The sequence below is a fragment of the Phyllobates terribilis genome, unplaced genomic scaffold (genome assembly GCF_046119375.1).
Source record: "Phyllobates terribilis strain yellow unplaced genomic scaffold, ASM4611937v1 Scaffold_30__1_contigs__length_15301838, whole genome shotgun sequence".
In the NCBI taxonomy this organism is placed as follows: Eukaryota; Metazoa; Chordata; class Amphibia; order Anura; family Dendrobatidae; genus Phyllobates; species Phyllobates terribilis.
The window spans coordinates 11,668,631-11,684,999 of record NW_027362790.1 but is presented as its reverse complement, the minus strand read 5'-3'; the positions used below and the strand labels follow the sequence as shown (position 1 = coordinate 11,684,999).

General features: G+C 47.5%; 1 protein-coding gene across 1 annotated transcript in view; it reads left to right on the top strand.

Moving 5' to 3' along the window:
* Positions 1 to 675: 675 nt before the first annotated feature.
* Positions 676 to 16,369, top strand: part of LOC141178793 (microtubule-associated serine/threonine-protein kinase 4-like) — a 63,847-nt gene continuing 48,153 nt past the window's right edge. The window contains exons 1-12 of the mRNA XM_073660632.1: positions 676 to 735; positions 7,147 to 7,248; positions 7,400 to 7,469; positions 8,043 to 8,110; positions 8,303 to 8,388; positions 9,217 to 9,418; positions 13,025 to 13,190; positions 13,297 to 13,395; positions 13,638 to 13,760; positions 13,905 to 14,014; positions 14,116 to 14,207; positions 14,604 to 14,740. Coding sequence (XP_073516733.1) covers positions 676 to 735; positions 7,147 to 7,248; positions 7,400 to 7,469; positions 8,043 to 8,110; positions 8,303 to 8,388; positions 9,217 to 9,418; positions 13,025 to 13,190; positions 13,297 to 13,395; positions 13,638 to 13,760; positions 13,905 to 14,014; positions 14,116 to 14,207; positions 14,604 to 14,740 — 1,315 coding nt within the window. The remainder of the gene's footprint in view (positions 736 to 7,146; positions 7,249 to 7,399; positions 7,470 to 8,042; positions 8,111 to 8,302; positions 8,389 to 9,216; positions 9,419 to 13,024; positions 13,191 to 13,296; positions 13,396 to 13,637; positions 13,761 to 13,904; positions 14,015 to 14,115; positions 14,208 to 14,603; positions 14,741 to 16,369) is intronic.

The following is a 16,369-nucleotide window of genomic DNA, read 5'->3' as shown; positions in this document are numbered from 1 at the left end:
TTGGGAGGCCTACAACTCCGCCTGGCCAGGGGAGATCCCATCTGCTCAAGGACTGACCAGGCCCCAACCGCTAGCCAGTACTCCGGGAGGGTCTATCTTTGTCACCAGTAAAGACCCTGAACTACACCGCATCGTCTCTGAGTGGTTCCTGCTACCCCCATCATCCACGTCGGCTGCCCTGAGGCCATACCCCTCCCGTTGGGGGTTATACTGTCACGCTGCACAATCCTACCACCGGCCTCAGCGGTCTGCCCTGCAGCAGCAGCTCCTTAGCTGTACTCAACGGGTGGCGTAGTCGTCCAACATCTACCGCTAATACAGCGCCACTTAGTCTGACTCCCTGGGCACGGACCGGGTCACCGCCACGAGACTACAACCCTCAACAGATCCGGCTCCGGGTAAGCTCCCGCGTGTGCAACGCTGCGCGACACAGGCCCAGGGGCGCGTCAGAACCATAGGGAGTTCATTATACTGTGTGGAGGACCTTAGGGAGTGCATTATACTGTGTGGAGGACCTTAGGGAGTGCATTAATCTGCGTGGAGGACCATGGCGAGTGTCTTATACTGTGTGGAGGACCATGGCGAGAGTCTTACACTGTGTGGAGGACCATGGTGAGGATCTTACACTGTGTCCACTTTCTGCTGCTCACGGCACTTTACTAAAACTGTGGATGGATGTTAGCAGAAATAACCATATCAAACCCACTAAAATGTAACGCTAATTCCCAGGTGCCGGTACGTGTGATCCTGATGCGGCACACTGTTGCCACACGTGTGACAAACAGGGACACGGGACACGGATATCTCTGGTACCGTTTTTTCCTTTCCGGTACTGGAAATATATGGACGTGTGAAACCGGCTTTATAGGGAGTCTGGCCGACTGACAGCGGCTCACCGCTCCTGCAGCTGCACGATCTCGCGACCTAAACACAACAAGGTAAAGGATTGAACTTTATAAAGACACAACGATCAATGACAATGATGTAAATGATTTATCACTTTTTATTAATTCTTCAATACCTTCAATATTTGTCACAGTTGTTAATAGTAAACTAAAATGTTCTATGGAGAAAAAAAAGACAAATGAGGAATAAACCTACACATTATTTCCCATATGACGGAGTATATCTTTTGGGTGTGTTCACAATTGGCTGTTTTTCTGCGGCAATAACACTGCACTTTAAAGTACGAGCTTAGTGTATGAGATTTCTGAAGTCTCATTCACATGCTGCGTTTCTTTTCTAGTGTTTTTAGTATTCTGCAGCTTGTCAATCGTTTTAGGGCCGTTGCAGCGTTTTTCACCAATTCAAATGAATGAGAAAAAAAACAATTAAAAACACAGCAAAAACGTGCGTATTTTACTCAATGTTTTTCCTGCCACCAGTTTGGTTTTTGTTGAACAAAAAATGCTGCAAAAATGCAACGTGTGAACTTACCCTTATACTGGTTGTGTTCTAATTGGAAATAAAAGAGAACGGTCATGATAACATGGAGATGGATTTTATTCTATGGAGTTTCCACTGTACACATTGCTCGGCAGCATCTGTTTGTGCAGAGTCGCCTCTTGAAGATTCTATCACAAGATTCCATCATGACATCACTGGTGATGCTCGCCCATTATGACATCACAGCTCACAGTCACTACTTCTACAATGTACACAGGGTAGCGGGTGCCATTTTGGCTCCATAGCTAGTTACTGAGCGCACTTACAGTTTCTCACTATGGCCGGATTTTTTCTGGATAATTTTCAGGTACAAGCACTATGGGGTATTCTTATCAACAATCGCCCTAACATTGTGCTTCTACCACCCGATGGCGTCCTCAGCTTCACTCACCGGCTGGTGGTGCAGCTAGTAAGGAACTGCCTGACCAAATACCAACAAGGTCATCTCACCTCAGAGTATGTGACGGATTTACTTCATAACATCAGGACATTACTACAGCAGGTAAATAGCGGACGCTCCGCACAAAACTTCTCCATATAGATAATTGAACCCGTTCTACACCCTGGTGACAAGCATTTTTATTGGTACAATTTCGGCACCATTTTTTTAAAGACACTGTGTCTGCGAATTCACACATAGAGTGTCTTCAATAAAATGGAGCCGGATAGCGTAGTATGCGCACACGCAAACCCCCATAGCCTCCCCACGTCCAGCAGGAGACCCCCATAGCCTCCCCACGTCCAGCAGAAGACCCCCATAGCCTCCCTACGTCCAGCAGGAGACCCCCATAGCCTCCCTACGTCCAGCAGGAGACTCTCATAAACTCCCCACGTCCAGCAAGAGACCCCCATAGCCACCCCACATCCAGCAGGAGACCCTCATAGCCTCCCTACGTCCAGCAGGAGACCCCCATAGCCTCAATGCATCAAGCAGGAGACCCCTATAACCTCCCCACGTCCAGCAGGAGACCCCTATAGCCTCCGCACATCTAACAGGAGACCCCCATAGTCTCCCCCGGTCCAGCAGGAGACCCTCATAGCCTCCCCACGTCCAGCAGGAGACCCCCATAGCCTCCCCATGTCCATCAGGAGACCCCCATAGCCTAAACACGTCCAGCAGGAGACCCCCATAGCCTCCCCACCTCCAACAGGAGACCCCCTATAGTCTCCCCACGTCCAGCAGAAGACCCCCATACCCTCCCCATGTCCAGCAGGAGAACCCCATAACCTCCCCACCTCCAGCAGGAGACCCCCATAGCCCCCCACCTCCAACAGGAGACCCCCATAGCCTCCCCACATCCAGCAGAAGACCCCCATAGCCTCCCTGCATCCAGCAGGAGACCCCCATAGCCTCAATGCATAAAGCAGGAGACCCCTATAACCTACCCACGTCCAGCAGGAGACCCCTATAGCCTCCACACGTCTAGCAGGAGACCCCCATAGTCTCCCCCGGTCCAGCAGGAGACCCTCATAGCCTCCCCACATCCAGCAGGAGACCCCCATAGCCTCCCCACGTCCATCAGGAGACCCCCAGAGCCTCCACACATCCAGCAGGAGACCCCCATAGCCTCAATGCATCGAGCAGGAGACCCCTATAGCCTCCCCACGTCCAGCAGGAAACCCCCATAGCCTCCGCAGGTCTAGCAGGAGACCCCATAGCCTCCCGTGGTCCAGCAGGAGACCCTCATAACCTCCCCACATCCAGCAAGAGACCCCCATAGCCTCCCCACATCCAGCAGGAGACCCTCATAGCCTCAACGCATAGAGCAGGAGACCCCCATAGCCTCCCCATGTCCAGCAGGAGAACCCCATAGCCTCCCCACATCCAGAAGGAGACCCCTTTAGCCTCCACACATCCAGCAGGAGACCCCATAGCCTCCCCATGTCCAGCAGGAGAACCTCATAGCCTCCGCACATCCAGCAGGAGACCCCCATAGCCTCCCCTGGTCCAGCAGGAGACCCTCATAGCCTCCCCACATCCAGCAGGAGACCCCCATAGCCTTCCCACGTCCAGCAGGAGACCCCCATAGCCTCCACACATCCAGCAGGAGACCCCCATAACCTCCGCACATCCAGCAGGAGACCCCAATAGCCTCCCCACATCCAGCAGGAGACCCCCATAGCCTCCATACATCCAGCAGGAGACCCCCATAGCCTCCCCACATCCAGCAGGACACCCCCATAGCCTCCATACATCCAGCAGGAGACCCCCATAGCCTCCGCATGTCCAGCAGGAGACCCGCATAGCCTCCCCACCTCCAGCAGGAGACCCCCATAGCCTCCATACATCCAGCAGGAGACCCCCATAGCCTCCACACGTCCAGCAGGAGACCCCCATAGCCTCCGCACATCCAGCAGGAGACCCCCATAGCCTCCCCACATCCAGCAGGAGACCCCCATAGCCTCCATACATCCAGCAGGAGACCCCCATAGCCTCCCCACATCCAGCAGGACACCCCCATAGCCTCCATACATCCAGCAGGAGACCCCCATAGCCTCCGCATGTCCAGCAGGAGACCCGCATAGCCTCCCCACCTCCAGCAGGAGACCCCCATAGCCTCCATACATCCAGCAGGAGACCCCCATAGCCTCCACACGTCCAGCAGGAGACCCCCATAGCCTCCGCACATCCAGCAGGAGACCCCCATAGCCTCCCCACATCCAGCAGGAGACCCCCATATCCTCTGCATGTCCAGCAGGAGACTCCCATAGCCTCTGCACGTCCAGCAGGAGACTCCCATAGACTTCTCACGTCCAGCAGGAGACCCTCATAGCCTCCACACGTCCAGCAGGAGACCCCCATAGCCTCAATGCATTGAGCAAGATACCGCATAACCTCCCCATGTACAGCAGTAGAACCCCATAAACTCCTCATGTCCAGCAGGAGACCCCCATAGCCTCCCAACATCCAGTAGGAGACTCCTATAGCCTCCCCACGTCCAGCAGGAGACCCCATAGCCTCTGCACGTCCAGCAGCAGACTCCCATAGACTCCCCACGTCCAGCAGGAGACCTCCATAGCCTCCACCCCTCCAGCAGGAGACCCCCTTAGCATCTGCATGTCCAGCAAGAGACCCCGATAGCCTCCCCACGTCCAGCAGAAGACCCCCATAGCATTCACACGTCTAGCAGGAGACCCCCATAGCCTTCCCCGGTCCAGCAGGAGACCCTCAAAGCCTCCCCACGTCCAGCAGGAGACCCCCATAGCCTCCCCACGTCCAGCAGGAAACCCCCATAGCCTCTGCACGTCCAGCAGGAGACTCCCATAGACTCCCCATGTCCAGCAAGAGACCCCCATAACCACCCCACATCCAGCAGGAGACCCTCATAGCCTCAACGCATCGAGCAGGAGACCCCCATGGCCTCCCTACGTCCAGCAGGAGACCCCCATAGCCTCCGCACGTCCTGCAGGAGACCCCCATAGCCTCTGCACGTCCAGCAGGAGACCCCCATAGCCTCCGCACGTCCAGCAGGAGACCCCCATAGCCTCCGCATGTCCAGCAGGAGACCCTCATAGCCTCCGCATGTCCAGCAGGAGACCGCCATAGCCTCCTCACGTCCAGCAGGAGACCCCTATAGCCTCTGCATGTCCAGCAGGAGACCCCCATAGCCTCTGCATGTCCATCAGGAGACCCCCATAGCCTCCGCACATCCAGCAGGAGACCCCCATAGCCTCCCCACGTCCAGCAGGAGACCCCCATTGCCTCTCCACGTCCAGCAGGAGACCTCCATACAGAGGCGTACATAGGAATCATGGGGCCCCATAGCAGAAGCGCTAAATGGAGCCCCTCCAAAAAAGTGAAAATTGTCGGGGATCAAGGAAGAGCATATCTCATAACTTTCCAGCCTTTACACAGTAATTTTTCTCCTGCTGAAGTCCTAGATTCCTCTTTTATTTCCCCATAAGGTATGATGCCAACAACAGTGCCCCCCCTAAACACAGTATGTTACCCCCATGGTGAATTCCTCCACATGCACAGTATAATGACTCTACCGTACCCCACCTCAACTCTCAAGGCAAAGTATGGTGACTCCAACACAGTATGATCCCCCAACTGTGACCCCCACACAGCCCTCCATGTAGTATAATGGCCCCACACCTCTCCACACAGTATAATGCACTCGCCATGGTACTCCACACAGTATAATGCACTCGCCATGGTCCTCTACACAGTATAATGCACTCACCATGGTCCTCCACACAGTATAATGCACTCCCTATGGTCCTCCACGCAGTACAATGCACTCCCAATGGTCCTCCACACAGTATAATGCACTCCCTATGGTCCTCCACACAGTATAATGCACTCCCTATGGTCCTCCACACAGTATAAGACATTCTTCATACAGAATACTGGCCCCCATATAGTCCTCTCCATACAGTATACTGGCCTGCATATAGTCCTCCATACAGTGTACTGGCCCCCATATAGTCCTCCATACAGTATACCGGCCTCCTTATAGTCCTCTATAGAGAATACTGGCCTCATATAGTCCTCCACACAGTGTATGGGTCCCAATATAGCCCTCCATACAGTGTATTGGCCCCCATATAGTCCTCCATACAGTATACTGGCCCCCATATAGTCCTCCATACAGAATACTGGCCCCCATATAGTCCTCCATACAGTGTACTGGCCCCCATATAGTCCCATATAGTCCTCAATACAGTATACTGGCCCTCATATAGTCCTCCACACAGTGTATGGGCCCCCATATAGTCCTCCCTACAGAATACTGGCCCCCATATAGTCCTCCCTACAGAATACTGGCCCCCATATAGTCCTCCATACAGTATACTGGCCCCCATATAGTCATCCATACAGTATACTGCCCCTCATATAGTCCTCCACACAGTGTATGGGCCCCCATATAGTCCTCCATACAGTGTACGAGCCCTTATATAGTGTATGGGCCCCAGGCCTCCATACATTAAAAAAAAAAAAAAATGACATACTCACCTCACCTGCTGCCGCTGCTCTGCTCTGGACTCCTCAGCGTCGCTGTCTTCCCGCTCTGCACTGTGACTGCTCAGCAGAGGGTGTGGTGGAAAGACGTCATCCCACCCTCTAACCTGAGACGTCACAGCACAGGACGCGGAAGACACCGGAGCTGCGGAGGCACGGGGAGAGGTAAGTATTGTGCCGGGGCCCTGAGCGGAGCGGGGCCCCCCGCCTGCTCAGGGACCCGACACTTGCCCGGGTGCTAACGCCGGGCCTGGGAGCGGAGCCTGTTGCAAGGGCCCCGCTGCGGGGCATACACGGTGCAGGCGACTGCTATGGGCCCCCCCCCGGCTCACGGGCCCCATAGCAGTGGCGTGGCCTGCCGCCATTGGCGGTACGCCACTGCCTCCATAGCCTCCCCACTTTTAGCAGGAGACCCCCCATAGCCATGATGAAATGACGCATACCTCTATTTCTGGCACCACACTCCTCCTCCATCCCCGTCCTCCTCCCGGTGTGGATGTGTTCGTACAGTGCGCTTGCGCAGTCTATAGCGGCTTCTGAAAGAAGGACCCATCCCTGGTTATATTATAGATAATGGTGGGATAGAAGTTTCTTTCCTCCAATATAAAACACGATGAGTCCCCAGAGTTATTGTATCTGCAGAGAGGAGCAAATGTCACATACAATGGCGGCCTCCTCCATTGTGACCTTTCTCATCTCAAAATTTTCCTTTTTGTTTCTTTTCCTCTTTGTAGGCTGAAGAAAGATCTCAATATGGAGATTTGGCTTTTATTAAAGACCTGGCCGAAAAAGTCCTGTGTGTACTGGAGCGTCCGGCCCGCTCATTGGAACGCCTGGTAAGGAGCCGTCATCTTCTCTAGCACACGTCTGATTTGTACAGTTACAATTGGCTGCATCTGTAAATGCAGGTTTAGTCCTTCCTGATTTATCTATGTGATGATTTAGTGTAAGGTTCCACATGTTAATTATATATATTATATCTATCAGGAAACAGCAGAAGGCGACACCAAAGACGAGCAAAATCTAATCCCGGGACTGAACAGCGATCTGACTACAGGTGAGCCGATCACCCGACCTCCTACAAGAAATATCCAGATATTATAGAGAACAGGGAATAATCTTACATTTACTCTGTATATTCTGTGTAATGGGAACCTGTCAGCACATTTTTGCATATTGTGGTATGACTGTACTGGCCATTTCTCTGTAATAATTTTTTGCAGAAATCCAATGTCTCAGTCAAGGGAAATCTAATGTAGAAGCCGTATACAAATCAGCATGGAAGTGCACTGGGGGCGTGGAAGAAGAAATCCATACTGTGACACGCCCCCAGTGCACTTCCAGGATAATCTGCATATGGCTCCTACGCTTCAGCTCTCTTACCATCACTCACATGTACAGCGAGGGTGGGGGGTCCTCATTCATGTGATGATTGGGGGAGTCCTTCATCATTTCCATTACGTTTATTCATGGATGCTCCGTACGTTCTCATATTTAGAATCCCTATATAATAAGTATTATTCCCATTTACAGACATCTTGTCATGTCTGAGTTATATTGTTGTAATATATATGTAGGATTAATATCGTCTAATACATTTTATTTCTTCATAATTTTTTCACTCTTTTAGAAACAACTGTGTTGGCGGATGCTGACAGTAGAATCTGTGAGATCCCGGAGATCCAAGAATCTGACGGTGTAAGTATCATGGAGAGAGATGTCGGTGTATCACCAGATTATGGGGTGGGAATGACACCTCCAGTATTGTCCCCCATATAACCATGGGATGTCTCTATTCTAAGAGGAGATGACAGAAGGGAGACGTTTTTGCATCCGGAGCTTTTTTCCAGCAGCTTCTATATCTTTATATAATTTCTTATTCTTTTATAGAGCGTGATCAAATCATTGACCCCGTCAAGACAGCCGCATAAGAGCGACTATGGGACATCCAAACTGATCAGCAGTGGAAGTTTTGGGTGAGTTTTCTGTTGGCATAATCCACATTTCTCAAGGTTCCCAATGACAATGCTCCAGACTCTGTGCTCTTCCCTTCAGTGTTATCATAGGGAAATTATATGATCTGTAGGAAAACAAACTATTAAGGAAAGGGATTAAAATAGAATGATATATTACACCTGCCTGTCCTAGACCCTCATCTGTTCTTACACTGCCACCCCCATCAGAGCTTCCCCCTCCTCCGCACCGGTCTGTTCTTTTCGGAATCCATTAGCGAACTGATAAGAGTAATTGGCAACACATGGTCAAGTGAGGGGGTGACACGAAATTTCATCAATGACATCTGCACCCTCCATCCTCCACCATGACCATGTGAGTCTACTCCCTGGTCTCAGCAATAAAGACTGGCACAGAGGACAAGTGGCTATAATGGGTTTCATTTTTTGTAACTCCTTCGCTCCCCTCCATTTATTATGTTGTTATGTCTTGGGGTATGCGGGAGCATAATTAACGTCATGTTATGGCAATTGGAGCACTTTTAATTTGGACCAACTTTTATTTGCACTGAATCGTATCTACTGGTCTAATGTAGTGAATCTGCCCAAGAATAATTTCAGTAGATTCTCTCATCTGTAATGTGACCTGGGTGAGGGCTCCGGTGGACGTGGCATTGTGGACACCTCCCATAGGTGATCTATGTAGTGATCTTTTATCAAATTCTAGACATGGATTTCCAGTGACGGACAGACTTCTAGCATTAAACATTAGTACAAAACATTATATAATGACTTCTATAGATGTTCTTGTAGTAAAGATTCATTCTAACCATTGATTCTCTTTCTCTCCAGTGCCGTCTACTTAGCGCACCATAAAGACTCACACCAGATCTTTGCTTTGAAGAAAATGTTCAAGCGAAACCTGAACACTCCAAAAAGAGTGGCATTGGCCTTTCTGGAGAGGGACATCCTAACATTCGCAGATTGTCCCTTCGTGGTCTCCATGCTCTGCTCCTTTCCAACAAAATCTCACCTGTGTATGGTCATGGAGTATGTAGGAGGTAGGACATGTATATTGTAGTATATTCAGCCCATGTCTGCTTACATCTTATCACTGCTTATATAATTAGGATAATTAGGACAGTTACATCCTCACAGTGCGTTTACTGTAGGTTTTCTATTACCAAGATGCCTGGAAATTCATTGATCTGTGTGCAGCAGTGCTATGGTGCCAGTGAGTCAGATCGGGCCTGGCACCGCTCGGCACTGGGCCCCATTCCACCACCTGTCATCACAATTTCAGTGGTATTCACATTGTCAGAATATGAATACCGATGAAAACAATGGTGGATCAGGGAGCCAAAGGTTCCTAAATCCACCATTCAGCCTCCGCAGATGGGTCCGAGACTCCGTGTACTGCAGGTTCTTCGATGTCGCCACAATATTGCATCTGTAGTGTGGAGTCTCAGTACTTACACTGCACAGATGGGGCTGGTGGGGGCCATAACACTGAGTGATGGGGCAGGTGGAGACCATATGCTGAGTAGTAGGGCTGGTTGGGGCCATAATACTGAGTGGTGAGGCTGGTGAGGGCGATAATTCTAAATGGTGAGGCTGGTGGGGGCCATAACACTAAGTAGTGGTGGGGGCCATAATACTGAGAGGTAGGGCTGGTGGGGGCTATAGTACTGAATGGTGGGGCTGGTGGGTGCCTTACTACTAAGTGGTGGGGCTGGTGGGGGCCATAACACTGAGTGGTGGGGCTAATAAGGGCCATAATTCTGAGTAGTGGGGTTGGTGAGAGCGATAATACTGAGTGTTGATACTGGTGGGGGCCAGAATACTGAGAGGTGGGGCTGGTGGAGGTGGTAGTACTGAGTGGTGGGTGCCTTACTACTAAGTGGTGGGGCTGGTAGGGGCCGTAACAATGAGTGGTGGGGCTGGTGAGGGCCATAATACTGAGTGTTGAGGCTGGTGGGGGCCATAATACTGAGTAATGGGGCTATTGTGTGCCTTACTACTAAGTGGAGGGACTGTTGGGGGCAATAACACTGAGTGGTGGGGCTGCTGAGGGCCATAATACTGAGTGGTGGGGCTGGTGAGAGCAATTATACTTAGTTGTTGGGCTGGTGGGGGCATAATACTGAGTTGCGAGATTGGTGGAAGCCATAATACTGAGAATTGAGGGTTGTGGGTACCATAATACTGAATGGTGTGCCGTGTGAGGGGCTATAGGGGACTGTGAATGCCGCTATATTGAGTTGGTGACTGTACATGCCCCTACACCCCCTGGGGGTCCTCATATTGAATGGTGTGCAGTGGGGGTCCTTATTCTGTGTGGGGATCCTAATTCTGTTTGATTGGCTTTGGGGGCCATCATACTGAGTGGGCAGTGGTGGAGACCATTATATTGTCTGAGGGGCTATGGGGGCCATTATATTAAGTAGGGGGGGCTGTGGGCGCCATTATACTGAGTAGGGGGCTGTGACTGGCCTCATACTGAGTGGGGACATTATAGACAGGTGCTACATTATATCTGTAAGGTGAAACTGGATTAAGATTTCACTGTGGGGATATCTAACTCAGTCTGTGGGTGGGGGCATTTTTGGGAGCATCATATGCTAAAATGGCTATAAAAGGTGTATTGCTGTTGAGAACATCGATTGACTTCAGTAAGGGTTTTTTTTGAAGGGGCGTGCAGTTAGAACTTTTGCTATGGGGCCCTGAGATTTCTCTGTCCGCCACAGTCTGTGTGATCTCCCTGTAAGTCCGCACTGAGCATGTCAGTATCTCCAGCTGTAGACGAGATGTGACATCACTTTATGTTATTAGTTACATGGACGACATTTCTCCATCGATTCAGACTAATATTATGTGCACTATACATTATATCTGTTTATATTCTCTCCTATCCCAATGTCTCCGCTCACTTCCCATTATACATCATGGTGATCTGCTGTGTAAACCACACACCGGTCATATTTCCTTTCTTCTATAGGTGGCGACTGTGAGACCCTCCTAAGCACCAGGGGTCCTCTATCTGTCCCCTTGGCCCGCTTATACTTTGGAGAAGCGGTTCTTGCTGTGGAATACCTCCATAGCTACGGTGTGGTGCACAGAGACCTGAAGCCGGGTAAGTAAGTGCCCCTCGTAGTATAATAAAGGGGGGAAGTTATCATTTATTATCATACGGTCTGTGAGGCTAAAACCATCTTCTCTTCCACAGCCTCCTGATTACATCTGCTGGACACATAAAAGTTACCGATTTTGGGATTTCAAAAGTTGGTGTCATGATACCAAAAACCAACACCTACAAGGAATTAGCGGAGGACATCACCAGGGAGTTCCTGGACCGTGAGGTGGGTAACACTTACAGGAATTTAGATTGTTCTTTACAAATCTCCAAGGACCAAAGCAAAGAAAGATCTTAAATATAACTTTTAATAGATACATTTAAAAGCACCCATATCAATATATAAAGACAAAATCCATAAAATGTGGCGGCAGCAGTATTCTCCGATCGGGGTGTATTTATCTCCCGCGTCTGTCCACTGACTCATTGTGGCTATCTCCTACTATGATCCCCTGATGAACCCCAAATTAGGAGGGGGAGAAACGTGTTGGGACAATTTACAGATAAGTCCTCTGGTTACTGCTGACTAAAATGCTTTTTTGGCAACTTTTTTTGTAATTCGCACACTGGATAATGCTCTGTCCCAACATTTGGACGTGTCCTGTGTAGATCAGTCCTGACTATAGATTAGCCAGGGTGGTTATGAGGTTGTCTATATATACCGTCTGTCCTAGACTATTATCTTCATGCTCAATGTCATTATATAGGTGACTTGTTACTACTTTGGACATATTTATGTTCCTATGTTTACCGTTAATTGAGCACACGTGCTTTTATAATATTGTTCTTGTTGCCCGTAATTGCCAGCACTAATGTACTTTATGTATCTATAATAGGCTTCTGAATGATGGTTTATATATCATACTGAATTGTGTATAGATTGGTGCATTTGATATCGCTCTCTGTACTAGTGGAACTACATTATATCAGCTTCCCTGTTTCCATATAATTGATACATTGAATATTGCCTTTTTTTCATTCAGCATGTTAGCAGCAACATGACTGTCTGCCTTTCATCATTATCTGTATATGTGTATGTCTGTCTAGGGATGGATAGGGTCACGGAGGGTGTGCCGATGTGGAGCGGGGGCGCCAAACCGATTAGCTAGGGTGTCAACCTCCACTGGCAGGCGGGATCTCAGCCCATTTGGGATCTCTAGGGCAAGCCTGCATGTCAATTATCCTACGTTTATCCCACTACCCATATATTGTACATTTTATGGATTTTGTCTTCATATATTGATATGGGTGCTTTTAAATGTAGCTATTAAAGATTATATTTTAAGGGGTTTTCTTTGTTTTGCTTTGGTATTTGGTTAACTAATATACCCCATCTGTTCACCTTGCCTTTGGCATATGTTTTTTTTTCTTTACAAATCTCATCACACTATTGTGTCTTCTCTACATTCTTCATTTCTAGAGAACGTTTCCATTGATATTTTATCTTTTGTCATTGTGTTTTTATGGCGAGAACGTGTTATAATAATCATTTTATCATTTTCATCTCTATCTTCTGTTGTTTTCCAGTTATGTGGCACCCCATATTACATCGCCCCAGAGGTCATCCTGAAAGAAGGCTATGGAAGACCTGTTGACTGGTGGTCAATGGGGATAATCCTACATAAATTTCTCACGGGATCTGTACCATTTGATGGAGATTCTGTAGCTGAGCTTTATGACAGGATTGTCATTGGTAAGTGGAATGATCCGACCATTGCTTTGATCAGTTACATTGGTTTAGGTGTTTACTTTGCTTTAGCTTACAGTCCAGTAAAGAGATTTTATTTTCTGTATAACAGGTGACATAATTTGGGATTGTAATTCCGCTCCTACTCCCAATGCACAGAACCTGATTACTGAGCTGCTCAGAACAAATCCTGCAGATAGACTTGGGACAGGTAAGAGATATAATACTATTCATATTAGTATTAATATTCACCTATCACACTTATCACTCATGTCCTTGAGGATCAACACTTCTCTATCAGATTGTCCATTTCTAGTTCTCCACACTATGACTTTCAGTCTTCTTCCTTCATGTTGACTCAGTTATGTCATTAATTCAGATTAAGTTAAACTGTTCAGATGTGAAGCAATCTCTGACAATGTCCACATCACTTTTGTTTTGTTCTTTTTCCAGGAGGATCACTTGAGATCAAGAGTCATCCATTCCTGAGTGACTTAGATTTTAACAACCTTCTAAGTCAGAAGCCAGAGTACATTCCTCAGCTTGCCTCAGATGTGGACAACAGCTTATTTATCGGTAAGTAGAAGAAGACATCATCTAGACTAAGCGGCTGTTTGTCTTGTCTTCCATAAAATGTAATAATCAGTACCCACTAATATTGTGATAAATGACGCCTGTTTTATACTAACAACCTCTAATAATACTTCATTACTTTTGTAGATCACTCTGAAATAGACCATTCGGTCTCAGAGGATGAGGAGGGTACAAGTGTGAACAATGAGAACCTTGACTTCCAAAATTTTACATCTTCTTCTGAAAGGCTTTCTAAAGTAAGTACCGTATGTACGCAATAAATCCAAAATATGTGAAACAAAAAAGACCTCTAAAAGTAAAAAAAAGTATTTCATATCTTGTTTTTGTCCATGTTTAGCTCTGTACCATCACTACCAGAAAGATGAATGATGAGGACCAGAAGTCTCCTCCAGAGTGTACGCCAGCAACCAATACAAATATCTCAGAAATGTGAGTAGATTATGGGGTCATTAATGGGAGTTCCAGGCTGATATATATGCACAACACATAATATAGGACATAAATACCATAATATCAAATTCAGCCTCAATGATTAGCGGTCATTGTGCTTTTGGCTTCAGAAACCGTTGGTGATAATAGCTCATAATTGCAGCCATTCACACGTATTAGAGCTGCCCATACTGTAGGAGAGATGTAGTATGACATGCCAGCCATTATTGCTAGTTGTTTTTCGCTCTGATCCATAGAAGGTAGATTGGAGCATAAAACCTTCCTCACTATGACTGTCATATGTCCTATTAGGCCCTCTAGTCGGTGTTCTTCTAGTGAGACCACCCCTTTTATTCTGCATTGACTTGTGATTTACATGTTTTTCTTAAATCATAGAATGGGAGAGTTGGAAGTTACCTCCTGGGTCTTCTGGTCCGACCCCCTGATTCTTCCTGACAGGCAGAAAGAATCGTTTTCTGAATCTGATAGCGACAATGCTATAAACAGCTTGTCATCCTCGTCCCCATCATCAGGTATGTATGTACAGCATCAAAAGGTGAATGTTGACTTCAAGGCTCAAATATTTGGTTTTTCTGTATTAGGTCTCCTATGTTGTCCAGGTTTCATGGATCCCAATTATGTTTTCCATGGGCCCATACTGTATTTCTATTTCCTTCATTTTATCCAGGAATTGTTTTCATGGATTCTGTAAAATACGTTTTAGCATCCAGGAACTCACTTCAATATAAGGAGACATCGTCTCCTATAGTAGAATATCGCTCATTAGTGATGCACCACGTGGCGGCACACAGGGCGCTTACTGCTCCATATCAGTGATACATCTAATGCCCCTCAGATTAGGTCATGAACGGTATATAGGACTTATTCTGCCCTATAATAATGCAATGCCAGATTATCAGGACTATAGGGGACAGGACTAGAACAATTCTTCTATATACAGTACACAAAGCAGATCCTATAAGAATATTTCTTTACTGAGTTTTTTTTACTTTCTGATCAGAATTTCCAACTGAAGAGGAAAGAAAATCTGAAATGAATCTGAGTATAGACCAACAAAACTCAGAAAATGGGAAAAAGGGGAAAAAGAGACGAGGTAAGTGTGAGAATCATCTCCATGTTGTGTGATGTTAGTGATGAGAATAAGTCATGGGGAGCAGATGTCATCTGTCAGTGATGGGATTGTCACATGTATGATGGCTGACAATGACCCCGGACATCTGTGTGAATAAGATTCCTCTGCTGTCCGGCCGGCCGGCCACACTGACCGCACAGTAGCATCATGTAATATGGAGTCCCATCACTTACATTGTATTTATTTCTCTTCTCTTAGGTTCCATCTTCCGCCGGATCTTATCATCCTGCCGGCGTGGACTATCCAGGGCAGCTCGCGCATTTGCATGCTGTCGCTGTTGCCCAAGTGTCATCTAAAAGACGGAAAAGCTCCGCATCTAGCGGAGTACAGCCGATCCACCATCACTGCTGGACCTGTAAAGAAGGACCTTCACCATCTACCTGTGGCCTTCTAACTGTAACACCTCTACCCGGACTTGTTTCAGTAATGCCTCTGTCACCAGGGTCCGCTGTATCCAAACTGCTCGCCTGACTTGGCTTTTTAAACTGATCACCTGGTATCTGACCCGGATTTCTTCCTGACTATGATTTTGTCTACTGCTTCTGTCCCTGATTTTGTTCATCCCTTATCCTTCTACCCTATCCTTAATAAAAAAAAAAAAAACAACTTCTATATTTATTGAGATTTTCTTATATCTATCAAACTTCACTCTGCATTCTGCTAAGCGATAAAAAATACATATTAACACTTCTGCTTTTAAAAGCATTTTTATATATATATATATATATATATATATATATTTATATATATATATATATATATATATATATATATATATAAATCAGGGCTGGACTGGGATGAAAAATGAAAATGCACGCCTGTCACACAAACCCCACCAGCCCACATACCACATCACCACCCCCCTCATCCCATTGAGGCACAATGAAAAGTTCAGCACATTTTGCTTTACTTGTTCATGCCCCTCACCACTCCATTATAGGGGATGTTTATTAAGCCACGTGTGAATGGAGCTGCAGTGCGAATGATCGACTACCGCTCCATTCACCCA